This window comes from Pimephales promelas, chromosome 6 (genome assembly GCF_988280905.1).
Source record: "Pimephales promelas chromosome 6, fPimPro1.hap1.1, whole genome shotgun sequence".
Taxonomy (NCBI): domain Eukaryota; kingdom Metazoa; phylum Chordata; class Actinopteri; order Cypriniformes; family Leuciscidae; genus Pimephales; species Pimephales promelas.
Genome location: NC_142774.1, coordinates 41,402,501 through 41,416,548, shown reverse-complemented (window position 1 = coordinate 41,416,548; position 14,048 = coordinate 41,402,501). Strand labels below are relative to the sequence as shown.

General features: G+C 35.6%; 1 protein-coding gene and 1 long non-coding RNA gene across 3 annotated transcripts in view; both read right to left on the bottom strand.

Moving 5' to 3' along the window:
* The window catches only part of ncam2a (neural cell adhesion molecule 2a), a 226,363-nt gene that overhangs the window by 46,575 nt on the left and 165,740 nt on the right, over nucleotides 1-14,048 (bottom strand). For both annotated transcript variants that reach the window (XM_039648374.2, XM_039648376.2), the window contains exons 2-5: nucleotides 9,957-10,031; nucleotides 8,488-8,694; nucleotides 4,473-4,616; nucleotides 761-898 (exon numbers count right to left, since the gene is read on the bottom strand). In XM_039648374.2, the coding sequence (XP_039504308.2) occupies nucleotides 761-898; nucleotides 4,473-4,616; nucleotides 8,488-8,694; nucleotides 9,957-10,031 (564 nt within the window). The remainder of the gene's footprint in view (nucleotides 1-760; nucleotides 899-4,472; nucleotides 4,617-8,487; nucleotides 8,695-9,956; nucleotides 10,032-14,048) is intronic.
* LOC120494505 (uncharacterized) overlaps nucleotides 13,435-14,048 on the bottom strand; it is a 1,808-nt gene continuing 1,194 nt past the window's right edge. The window contains exon 3 of the long non-coding RNA XR_005625862.2: nucleotides 13,435-13,775. This is a non-coding gene — a long non-coding RNA (uncharacterized LOC120494505). The remainder of the gene's footprint in view (nucleotides 13,776-14,048) is intronic.

Below are 14,048 nucleotides of genomic sequence, written 5' to 3'. Positions count from 1 at the left end.
CACTTCACTAAAACAATTATCTTGAATTTTATTAGTCATTTATAGTATGTTCTTTACTTAGATCATCTAAGTCATTTATATATACATCATGTCAGACTTTAAGCCTTATGTGAATGCAAACACCTTAATACTTGGTAGACAATACACAATGGTGGTAACATTTGATGGATCGTTTTTGTGTTTGAATGTGTCGTTTTAAGCAAAAAATTTACTCGAAATGTCACAAAATGGCAATTTACTAATACTGACAACAAAAATCAATGATAAAACAGTGTAAATACAGCTGTAAAACAGTGAAAAATGAACCTCATTAATTATTCAAGGTCCAGTGCATGATGGGAACCCCAGTATCAGAAAAGTTGAGTAATTTTTACTTAATTTTATTGAGTTGATATTACACTTTCATTTATACTCGCTTGAAATAAGTACTGATATGGAATTTACTTAGTTTTTAAATTCTTGCCTGAACTAACCTTTTCAAGTAAATTACATTGGGTTTTTTCACTAGTATTTACTTAACCAAAAAATAAATTTTTACAGTGCATAAAGTCAACACAGCTTTACTTGTTCTGGACCAAAAACATCCCTTCAGATGGTCTTTAAACGGTCAGTTTACCGTCATCCTCATTGAATGTGAACTGACAGCCGTTATTGTAGGAGCTCGTCTTACAGAAGTAAATGGATGATTGAGTCGATAGCGGGACACAGTCGAGCGCTCCAGTTATCCAGCTGTGGAAGTGCACGTGTTTCCAGCGCTCACCGTTCACCAGCACCACGATGTCCCTGAAATCGATCTCTCCTCGGGCCTCCACGCGCGCCTCGCAGCGATACACACCCTCGTCCGCTTTGCTCACTCGCAGGATCTGCAGGTTGTTGTTGGGAAGGACTTGAAATCTGCCTTCAAACACACACACATCAAAGCGCTGCATGAGTGCTATTCACAAACAATAAACTTAGGTTTAAATGCTCAAGTTACGAGAATATATAGGGTTAATAGACGCTTGAAAAGATGTTGCATGGGTACACCTGACCTGCACTGTAAAAAATAATATGCTTTATCTAATCAATAAAATTGTGGCAACAGATTACAAGCAATATTATTTATTAAATTGAACAAATTAGAATTGAGTAATAGTTAATCAAATTTACATAACATAATTATTTTAACATAATTAAAAACAACATAATTTACATTACATAATTACAAAATGATGTAAGAAAGCACTTAGCTTTATGGGTTAATATTACATTAAACATTAACCTTCAGGTGCTCTTCGGTCATTTCTGACCGAAAAAGTTTCTGTTTTGAAATTTTAAAAATCACAGCTTCATCGCAATGTTACGAAACTTGGTGACTTTTATGGCATTGGGTATGTGAACACACACAAAAAAATTGAGGTCATGATCTGAGCATGCTAAGTGGTCATAAAAACAAATAGTCACACTTGTGCTCTTCGGTCAAAAATGGCCGACCATAGGAAATGAATGGGAAATTGACAAAAACACAAAAACTTTGAGAATTTTTGTGTGTACAATCTACAAATCGGCCACGATGCAGAAAAAAGTGCTCAGCATTGAAGGGGTGACACTCTAAAACATCCAGAGTGCAAAACAGACATACCCACCCCTACGCACACACACTTTTATACACAAAAACACCAATAAATTGTGATTAAAGAAATCTGTTTTGAATATTTAAAAATCACAGCTTCTTCAGAAAATTACGAAACTTGGTGACTTTTATGGCATTGGGTATGTGAACACACCAAAAAATTGAGGTCATGATTCGAGCAATTTAAGTGGGCGTAAAAAAACGAGTCACACTTTTGCTCTTCTGTCAAAAATGACCCCATAGGAAATGAATGGGAAATTGACAACAAAAAAAAAAAAAAAAATTCTCTGAATCGACAAATCGGCCACAAGTCTAAAAAAAAAGTACACCGCAGGAAAGGGGTGACACTCTACAACATCTAGAGTGCAAAACAGACACACACACACACACACACACACACACAAACACACTTTTATACACATACACACCAATAAATTTTGATTACAAAAGGTATGTTTTGAATTATTAAAAATCACAGCTTCATCGGAATGTTACGAAACTTGGTGACTTTTATGACATTATGTATGTGAACACACAAAAAATTGAGGTCATGATATGAGCATGCTAAGTGGTCTTTAAAAAAATAGTCACACTTGTCTTTGGTCAAAAAAGACCCCCATAGGAAATGAATGGGAAATTGTAAAAAAAAAAAAGAAAAAAAGAAAAAAAAAATGTGAATTTTTGTTTTTTGTCAATTTTTTTGATAAGAAATAGTTTTTGAGATTGTTTCAACTATATATTCAAATCCACCACCAACAACAAAATGTGTTCATAAACAGCTGGGGAATTCACATGCCTCTCCATAGAGAGCTGTACATGCCATCTAGTGGTTACACCATGATTCTACGCTTTTTCTCTATACTGTAACCAGATGGTGCTAATTTTCTTCAAAAAATATTTTTTAGATTAGACTCTATATATTAAACTAAAATACTGCATTCATATTTTTTTGAAAAAAAAAAAAATATATATATATATATATATATATATATATATATATATATATAGAAAAATATATTTTTTTTCCATGGCAAAAATAAACCATAAATATTGCATACATATTAATAAATTCAATTAAATTTTCTCAAAATACAAAATTAAAAAGAATAAATATTATAGAACAAAAATAAATTGCTTTGGTTTTACTGGGATGGAGAAAGTTTCATTTTTAGGTGTCCGGTCACTTTTGACCGGGAAGATAACAAGTGTGACTCCGAAACGAAGAGCACCTGAGGGTGAAACACTAAAATGATTGATCACTAAACTGAAAACCAGACACAGGGTTTGTAAGAGAAATCATTCTGTTATGTTTAAAGTCAAAATACTGTAGTCCTCTGTGCGGCGAAAATGAAAAATCAGAGGATTTAATCAACACACTTCTTTTTCATCTGAGCACAATAATAGGAAAATATTATCATCAATCCTCAAAACTTCCATTTCAAGGACATCTGCTATAAATGAAACACCTTCAGGAGTACAGCCATCCCTCGCTGATAAACACACACCTTTTCTCTTCTCATCCAGGAGAGACATTTACAACCGGCTCCCTAATTAGAATAAAAATAATCAAATCTCCATCTTTTAATCTTCAAGTGCAAATAGCTCGTCAAAGCTCTGCCGTTGAATTCCAATGAAGTCTTTGACACCTAAAATGATGAAGTTTTCGGCAGAGAACTTTCCTGGATCCGGACTCTGAATGTGCTTTATCGTTTTAGCATTTCAAACCCAACACACACCTTTTCTTAAAATGTTTAGATAGCAAAGTGTGTTTGTGCATCTTTCTTTACAATAAATATGACTGTTCTCTTTATTTGTTGGATAAAAGCGTTGGATAAAAGCGTCTGCCAACTGATTAAACATAAACGACACTTCAGATGTATTCTTCAAATCATTTGTCAAATCAATTAATCGCATCTAACATAAAAGTTTGTAAATATACATGTGTGTGTGTGTATATATATATATATATATATATATATATATATATATATATATATATATATATATATATACATACACACACACACACACATTATATATTTGCAAATTTGTATGTTAGGTGTGATCAAATGGATTGTCACATCTAACATAAAAGTTTGTAAATATATAATATGTGTGTGTTTGTTTGCATATATATATATATATATATATATATATATATATATACACATAAACACACATATTATATATTTACAAATCTGTAAATATATAATATATGTGTTTATGTATTTTATGTAAGTTTGTAAATATGTGTGTGTGTGTGTGTGTGTGTGTGTATACAGTATATACAGTATATATATATATATATATATATATATATATATATATATATATATATATATACACACACACACACACACACACATAAACACAGATATTATATATTTACAAATTTGTATGTTAGATGTGATAAATTTAATCGATTTTCACATCTATCATACAAGTTTGTAAATATGTGTGTGTGTGTTTGTGTGTGTATTTTTTTATTTATCCTTTATTTAACCAGGTAAAAACCCATTGAGATTAAAAATCTCTTTTGCAAGGGAGACCTGGCAAAATTACATCACATCATTACATACGTACAAAGACACACAAATAAATATATATAGCCTATATATATATATATATATATATATATATATATATATATACAGTAGACACACACACACACACACACATATTATATATTTACAATAATAAGTTGTACATTTTATTTTCAGGTCTATGCTCCATATAGATTCATAATAAGAGGATCTATTACATAAAAATAAGTTAGTACCATAAAATCCCCTAAAATATTTCCTAAATGGTCTCCTTGGAATAGAGATGGCAGCGGGGACATGAAGCGGCTCGTTCTTACTGTTGGGTTCGGACGTGATTTCTCTGTTCTTGTAGAACCAGGACACGGCTGGCACGGGCGAACTGATGACATCACAGACGACCTCGGCGACCTCGGCCTGACGAAACTCCTGCGGCGTCTTCACCTCGCGAAACGTCAACTTCTCTGTGAACACACACACACACACAACAGCAATCTCACACGTGCCGTCTGTGACTGTAAATGCTCAAGCTCTTTAAAGCAGGATGGATTCTGATTGGCTATTGTCCGTTTTTATCATTCATCATCGCTGGATTTATTTTTATGAAAGAGATTCTTTTTGGCGAGCATGTTTAAACTAATTAATTTGTGAGTGAGTTTTACAAGAGGTAATGTGAACATGAGGGGGCATCCTGAAATCTGTCCCAATGGATCTCAATGAGAGTGCGCTGCAGTTCCATTTTCCACCACAGATTAACATGGGAAGACTGTGGGGCGCTGTTGAGCCGAGGAGCATCATTACATTAAAGGAACACGCCACAGTTTATTTAAATTGAATTAAATTATACCTGTAAATTTAACAGTTTTTTCAAAGTGAAAAAGAACAACTCATTGTATAATTTATAGTGAAAACCCGTAAATTGACATTCCCACAGTTCCCTGTGTGACACTTCACATTCATTCGCTCAGTTATTCCTAAAGTGTGCTTGTAAACAGACATAATCTCTCTCGCTGTAGGCTGACATCATTTTTCTATTCTGAATCTCATAATTTGTGAGGTCTGGGCAGAGCGGCGCAACTATTACACTGATGTTTCCAGCGTTTGCCCTCATTGACCGCCTGAAAACACTGAAGATTTGGCTTCGAGGACACAGTGGAGGATACCATCCAAACAGACTGAAGGTCATCTGACAGAACACACTCAATTTTTCACTCTGAGAAGCGCAATGAGTCTTGATGAAAGAAGATTTAATGAAAAACAAAATGTGTTAAGAGTGATTTGCTTTTTAATTTTGTTTTCCTTTCATCATAAATCATCAGTGAGGAAAATTTCAGTCTCTCTTTTCAACTTCTCGTGAATCGATCATCTAGTGTTCAACATGAATAATGGAGCGTTTTTTTTTCTTCTGAAATGATTTAGTTGGATATTTGTCAAACATTTTTTTTAAAACATAACTACCCGTTTTGTTTTAGATCGTTCAGCGAACATTCATAAGTAACGTTCCCATAATGTTTATGATGATTATGTTAATGAAATGTTTCCTTATCAAGTTTGCAAAACCAAAAAAAAAAAAAGTTACCCTTTTTTTTAACGTGTCATTGTTACAAGTACTGAGTAATATTAATTAACTTCATGTACTTGATTAGCGCAGGATTCGGGTTTGGTTTAGGGTTAAGTTTCATGTAATTATGCATAATTTACTGTTATGGCTATGGTAAGTACATGTAACATGTAACAAGGACACTGTCAAATAAAGACTGTAATTTTTTTTTTTTTTTTTTTAAACTGGGCGTTTTTGAATTTTCAGAGAAAATATTAAAATAATGTTTCCATGACATAATGAGAACATTAGCAAAATATTCTTTGAACATATTTTGTTAGCTGGGAGTGTTTGCTCTTTATATATTTAACACTTGATTAAAGTAACTATATGTCACGAGTCGCACGGGTATTTGTTAACGATAAATTGTATGGGTCAAAAATATCAATTTTTGTCTTACGCCAAAAATCATTAGGATAATAAGTAAAGATCATGTTCCATATTTATACATTTACTACTGTAAATATATATATAACATTTATTTTTGTTAGTGAATGCAGCACAATCACAAACTTTGAAGGCAATTTTCTCAATGTTTCGATTTTTTTGCACCCTCAGATTTCCAGATTTTCTAATAGTTGTATCTTGGCCATCCTAACAAACCATACAATCAATTGGAAGCTTATTTATTCAGCTTAAATGATGTAAAATCTCAATTTAATAAAATTGCGCCATGTAACTGGTTTTGTGGTGGAGGGTCACATGTGTGGAATTGAGAAATCCATGTTATTAGCGACACCGGTGGCCGTTAAGTGAACTGCAGGAGCTCACAGTAACCCCTCAATACAATCACAGTTCGTTCTTTGACTAAAGGTAAAAGAAAGATCTTTGCAGAGATATACTGTTGGTGAACATCCAGACGCTGCTGAGAGTGACGTTTAGATGAATATGTGAATATGTGCGGTGCTTTCCTCTCAATAACAATATAAACATCAAAAATGGCAGTGGTGAGAAAACAGCCGTTCGATTCACCTTTTATTTTTCCCGGCAAAACCATCCAGACTCCTTTACATAATAATACATTTCAGGCTTTCATAGACAACCTAGGAAATCAGGGAATGTCTTATTTTTATTTTAGTTTTTAGTTTTGTTACGAACTGTTCACACGTTTTCAATAGAAAGTGATTCATAATTCAAATTCTGCCCTTTTAAAACTAAACTCAGACTATTTAAAGATGACTTTTAAAGGTTTGATGTCACGAACCCGCACTGTTTTGGCAGATCCAGAGACTGGTTATTCCCCCATTCAGCGCTCATTTCATCAGTCATGAACTGTAAAAACTATTGAGTCCTGGAAGCTAAAAGCTTCAACCTGCCAATTTAACGTTTTTTTTGCACTAATCATTTAGACGGTCCGCACACACACTGAGTGAGTCAGAGAATGAAACTACTTTCTCCTCAACATGCAAGTACTGCAACCGTAAGTAATGCCATTCTGTCGAAAATGAATTCATAAATGATAATTTGCCATCTCTGATCAATCTGACGACGTTTAACCTCACAGGTCTCGGCCGAAGAAGAGGAAAGGTGTGTGTGTGTGTGCTTCGGATCAGGGACGATCACACTGTTTCTTTCGGAGCGCCGTGTCAATGTGTCAAGCTTCATTTAAATTCAGTGCTAATTTGCCTCTGTAATATAAATAAAATCTGCATATAACTTGCTTGCAGGGAGGCGGAGACGCTCGACGCCACAGCATTCGTGGAAGATGGTGGGAACACTTTTTTAACTTAATGTATTTATCTTAGTTCATAGTAATTTCAACATTTACTAATGCGTTATTACAATCAAAGGTTGTTTGATTAATTAATGTGGATAAATTTAATAAATAATGTTTAATAAATTTAATAAATAATGTTTGATTAACATTAATTAAACATTAATGTTTAGTTTAATATTTGGTTTAGGTTGTAGAATTAGGGGCGTGGTCAGGTGTAGGTTTAGGGGCGGGTCAGGTGTAGGTTTAGGGGCGGAGTCAGGTGTAGGTTTAGGGGCGGGTCAGGTGTAGGTTTAGGGGCGGGGTCAGGTGTAGGTTTAGGGGCGGGGTCAGGTGTAGGTTTAGGGGCGGAGTCAGGTGTAGGTTTAGGGGCGGGTCAGGTGTAGGTTTAGGGGCGGGTCAGGTGTAGGTTTAGGGGTGGGGTCAGGTGTAGGTTTAGGGGCGGGGTCAGGTGTAGGTTTAGGGGCGGGTCAGGTGTAGGTTTAGGGGCGGAGTCAGGTGTAGGTTTAGGGGCGGGTCAGGTGTAGGTTTAGGGGCGGGGTCAGGTGTAGGTTTAGGGGCGGGGTCAGGTGTAGGTTTAGGGGCGGAGTCAGGTGTAGGTTTAGGGGCGGGTCAGGTGTAGGTTTAGGGGCGGGTCAGGTGTAGGTTTAGGGGTGGGGTCAGGTGTAGGTTTAGGGGCGGGGTCAGGTGTAGGTTTAGGGGCGGGTCAGGTGTAGGTTTAGGGGCGGGTCAGGTGTAGGTTTAGGGGCGGGGTCAGGTGTAGGTTTAGGGGCGGGTCAGGTGTAGGTTTAGGGGCGGGTCAGGTGTAGGTTTAGGGGCGGGTCAGGTGTAGGTTTAGGGGCGGGTCAGGTGTAGGTTTAGGGGCGGGTCAGGTGTAGGTTTAGGGGCGGGTCAGGTGTAGGTTTAGGGGCGGGTCAGGTGTAGGTTTAGGGGTGGGGTCAGGTGTAGGTTTAGGGGCGGGGTCAGGTGTAGGTTTAGGGGCGGGTCAGGTGTAGGTTTGAGGTTTGGCGTGGGGACTCACGGTAAATCTCCAGCACCACCGTGGCCTCCTGACTCTGTGCTTTGGCGTCCACAGCCTGGCATCGGTATATCCCAGCGTCCTCGATGATGGCGTTGTAGATGGTCAGCCTGGACCGCACGCCCTCCGTGTGGACGATCACTCTCTGGTTTGAGACGATGCGCTCGCCTTGAGGGCTGAACCAGTTTATGCTGACCGGCTCACCGATGGCTGAACAAAACACAAAACCAACACACAGATTAGAGGATTTATGATATTCTTCATATTTGGTGCGGTGGTTATAAAAATTATATTTTACATTAAGTTTAATTCGATTTTACCTTTTTATGGGATTTTTTTACTACTTAACATACTGTATGCGATGCGTCATCATTGGTGTCAAATTCTTATCAATAAATCGTGTTATTTAAATAATTTTTTGATGTGGAAAGCAACAGATTTTGAACTCATACCATCATAATTCTAGTTCAAACAGTACAAAATGACACTACACTATAAAAGAACTGTAAATGTGCTACCTGTTAACACCAAGTTTAACTATAATAAATCTAACAAGACGTTTCATGCCATTTTAAATTAAAACACTAAAATGTACAAGTTTTTATATCAGTCATGCACATCAGGGTTTATGACATCATGAATGTTAATTGCATCATCCTATTGTCATGTGTCACAATGATTTGTTGTGTTTATGACATTGCGACTATATATATATATATATATATATATTAGTACTTCTCTCGGCTGTTATTACTGTTAATAATTTTAAATATTGTTGTAACATTTTCACTCTGTCAGCAGTTATATTTTATAATCTTATTGTGTTCCTTATAGAAGACACAGACATTTATTGTGTTGCATAAGTGTTGCCTTGAGCTAAATTTTTCATGTTTACTTCATTTATTATTGAAGATAGTCACGAGATAGTCGCCGATACTCATTTCACAGTCGCTCAGAAATCTGGCGTCTCTTTTTAAGAAATTCCTCCTTTTATTCAGCAGCGATGCATTACATTGATCAAAAGCGACAGTAAAGACATTTATAATGTCACAAGAGATTCTATTTCAGATAAATGCTGTTCTTTAGAACCTTCTATTCATCAAAGAATCCTAAAAAAAAGATAATTTATCGCAGTTTCCACAAACATATGAACAGTTTTCAACATTGATAATAATCATAAATGTTTCTTGATCATCAGATCCTCATATTAGAGTGATTTCTGAAGGGTCATGTGATGATAAATGATGATAAATTCAGCTTTGAACACGGGATATAAATTACACTTTACTGTAAATTCACATAGAAAACAGATGATTTACATTATAATAATATTTCACTATTTTACAGTATTTTTTATCAGATAAATGCAGCTTTGACGAGCAGAAGAGACACGTTCAGAAGCATTAAAAAATCTTACCAACCAAGTTACCACGTTTCAGTCCTCAGAAACTGTCAATATTCAACACTCTTACCTGTGCATGTGAAGAACTTGGACTCTCCGACACTCAGCTCCACTTTATTGAGGGATATCGACACCTGAAGCACAGCTGGGACACAGAGAAACACACAGTTATTCACAACAGCCAAGTCTATCCACTTTATTTCTACAATAAAGACAGTTTCAAAGCAGCTTCAGGTTTAATAAACGGGAAAATGATCAATATCACTGCAATCATAGAGTCCGAACGCAGGACGGGTCACTAGTTCAGATTCAAACAACAAAACATTGGAAAACAAGGCCAGGAATTTCACATCCGTGAGTTCATCCAAAAGACATAATGCATTATTTCGTATAAATATCAATACGTTCATGATGCATTATACATCAAGTATTCCGAGTACATTTTACAAACAATTACAGAGAAACGAGATTGAATTAAACATGCAATTTTGAAGTAGAAAAACTTAGTATTTTCTAACTTTAATAATCTTTGTTTTTTATTTACAACTTTGTAAAACCAACTTTAATCCTTCAGATTTTGCTTTAAATGTGATATTCAGATCTTCAGTCTGAACAAACGTGTCTTGCTTCTCTCTTGTTCGCCAGCACAAATATCCAAACATTTCCTAAATCAAAATGCATTAACTCGAAGTTGAGTTTTTGATTTTTTTTTTACCCCATTGACAGATTTGTTCTTGTTTTCAGCACTTTGGCACTTCAGTGGAGTCTGTCTTTCTCCTATATACAGTTCTGACTGCTAATAGTGCTTATACTTAAATGTCTTATTTTGTGTTAAAACGTAGAAAGGAGAATATATGAAGAGTTCAGATGCAAAAGCCTCTAAATGCCATTTGAAATTTTCTTCTTTAATGATGATTTTTATCAAACTTGTATATTTAAGTTCAGTGATTTCACTTAAATGGCAATGATGATTACCTATTAATTGTTATTTAAGTGAAATCACTGAACTTAAATATTATACACGTTTGATAAAAATCATCATTCAAGAAGAAAATTTCAAATGGCATTTAGAGGCTTTTGCATCTGAACTCTTCATGTATTAAATGTGCAATGGTCTTTTCTTATAGGGTTTTATTATTTTAATCTTGGCATGAATTTTCTAATATTCAAAATTAGAGACTCCAATATTCACCAACATCTATATATTAAGTTTAACAAAACTAAAAATATATATAAACTCGTCTAGCGTCTAATTTGAGAATCTACGGCTGATTAATGACCAACATCAGCCCTGAACTCCAGTTATAGAGACACGACTGGAGGAGGACTGACACCTGAGGTGGACACCAAATGCCATCGCAGCCTTACGTGACAAGTGTGTGTGTGTGTGTGTTCATTTTGCATTTTAAAGCAATAGTTCACCTGCAAGGTTAATTCATAATTCAATTCATAATTTATTCACTGTGAGGTTGTTCTAACCCTGTATGACTTCTTCTGTTGAGCACAAGCGCATGGTAAACTTGTGTGTGTGTGTGTGTGTGTGTCTTCTGTTGAGCACAAGCGGATGGTAAACTTCAAGTGTTTGACGAGTAACTGAAGACTGAAGTGAATGAATGATCCAGATTCTGTTCAGACACAATAAGAAACAACATGCCGCTTGTTCTGTCGGACTAATCGGATTAGTGTGTTCATTCATTAATCGACGGCCGTTTGTCAGGTGTGAAAATTAGTCTAAAACCCTGCGCACGCAAAATAATAAAACACAAACCTGAGTAATTAAACTCCAGAAGACTTACAGACACATAATGCTCATAAACCTCGCTGCTAATAAGCTCACGTCAGCTTAGCAGAAACCATTTCTCAAATAAATTACTATTCAAGGTTGGCTAGTCGTCATTCAGCTCCAATTTCAGTGGTCAGTCATAAAATCAGTAATAGTGTAATGTAAATCAGCTGTTTTTTATGTGAATATATTTAAAAATGTAATTTACATCCTGTGATCATTATTCCAGTCTTCAGTGTCACATGATCCTTCAGAAATAACTCTAATATGAGGATCTGATGCTCAAGACACATTTATGATTATTCCATGAGATATCAATATCAATCAGAATTAATGCAGCTTATCTCTAGTATGATAATATGTCTAGCCTTGGCAGAGGGATTTGCATCAGAAGAGCCTCACCTCACTCTAAAAAATGATGGGTTAAAAATAACCCAACTTGGTTTATTTTTTAACCCAACCGCTGGATCAATATTGCACCAGCCCAACAGTAGTTAATTTGACCCAGCAAGATGGGTCGGTCATTTTTAACCCAACAGATGAGTTGTTCATTTCTACTCAAATGCTGGGTCAAATTAAATAAAATTCTGGGTTGATTCAACTACATATTTGTTATATAGTGTACCCAAATGCTGGGTCAAATTAACCCATATGCCAGACTAATTCTAGCACATTACAGTACAATTGAAGAAAATAAAAGGCAATTGACTACTCATAACTATAAAACTGTTACACTACAAACCTAAAACAGAATACATGCTAGATGTATGCATAGATTATGCAATAAACACTTAAACAATACAAAAACAAAACAACAATGGAGTCTTTGAAAAATTATTTTATTACTTTAATATCAACAATATTAGTGGAACTGCAGTTAATATCACTGAAGTAGGAAAACATTCAATTATGAATGAACTGGCTGAACATTTAACAGGCCAACAGTCAAAGGGAGCCATTAGCTCTACTTGCAAGCAAGTATTCTGGTATCTTCCCAAAGAAACTATTAAAGGGATAGTTCACTTTGAATTTAATTTTTGATATGTTTTATCTTACCTCAAGGGCATCCAAGATGTAGGTGTCTTTGTTTCCACAGTATTTTCAATTTTGATGTCTTTCGGTCAAAACATTGTTGTCAATCAGTCATATAATGGAGGTTTAGGGGGTCCTCCCTCAGTTCATGTCAAAGAGCATGCACAGAGAAGTCCAAATTAAACATGATTGAATGACTCGTAAATGTAAGTACGCAGTGAAGGCCTAAGGCACGAAACGAGCGGTTTGTGTGAGAAAACGAACAGTATTTATATCGTTTTTACCTCGTGTAACTCAGCCATTGGCAACTGATCTGACGGCAGGGGCGCTTCAGTCTGTGCATGCGCCAGAAGTGATCGCTTGCGTGTGTACGTCACTCATTGTTTACACAGAGATTTCGGGAGTTTAACCTTTCACTAAACATTTAGATATATCGAAATCTTCTTCCATTGCGATTTCCTGTATATATAAATATGTTTAGATCTTCACAGTGAAAGGTAAAACTTCCGAAACTCTGTGTAAACAATGAGTGACGTCACTTCCGGCGCATACACAGACTGAAACACCTCTGCCGTCAGATCAGTTGCCAATGGCTGAGTTACACGAGGTAAAAAACTATATAAATACTGTTCGTTTTCTCACACAAACCGCTCGTTTATTGTCTTAGGCCATCAATGTGTACTTACATTTACGAGTCATTAAATCATGTTTAATTTGTACTTCTCTGTGCATGCTCTTTGAGGTGAACCGAGGGAGGACCCCCTAAACCTCCAGTGTATGACTGATAGCCAACAACGGTTTAACCGAAAAAACAAAACAAAATTGAAAATACTGTGGAAACAAAGACACCTACATCTTGGATGCCCTTGAGGTAAGCTAAAACATATCGAAAATTTATTTCAAAGTAAACTATCCCTTTTAATATTTAGAAATAATAACTGTGTGTGCCTCTAATGTTGATCTTACAAGTCCTCTAATTTTTTGAAGAACTTCAGCCCAGGGCCAGCTCTTGGGATCAACTGTTGATGGTAGCCTCATCTAAAAGAAGAAAACTCTCCTCATCAGTCCCCTCCTCTAAAAGACAAAAAAACACAAAACACAAAGAAATCTGTTTTTACAACTGAGGAGTACAAAACTAAAATATATAGGTAATTAAATGGAAGATAAACATGCATATTCCATCAATTGTTATTACAAAATAGAATAAATCACTGAAAGTCTACAAAAGACATGTGCCCTATTCATCTATTTGAGTCACTTTGACACATTACATGGAAGCTATTGAAAAAAAAGAGAAAATTATATTTCATAAGAATTAATGTCTGAAAAGGGCTTGAGTAGCAATGC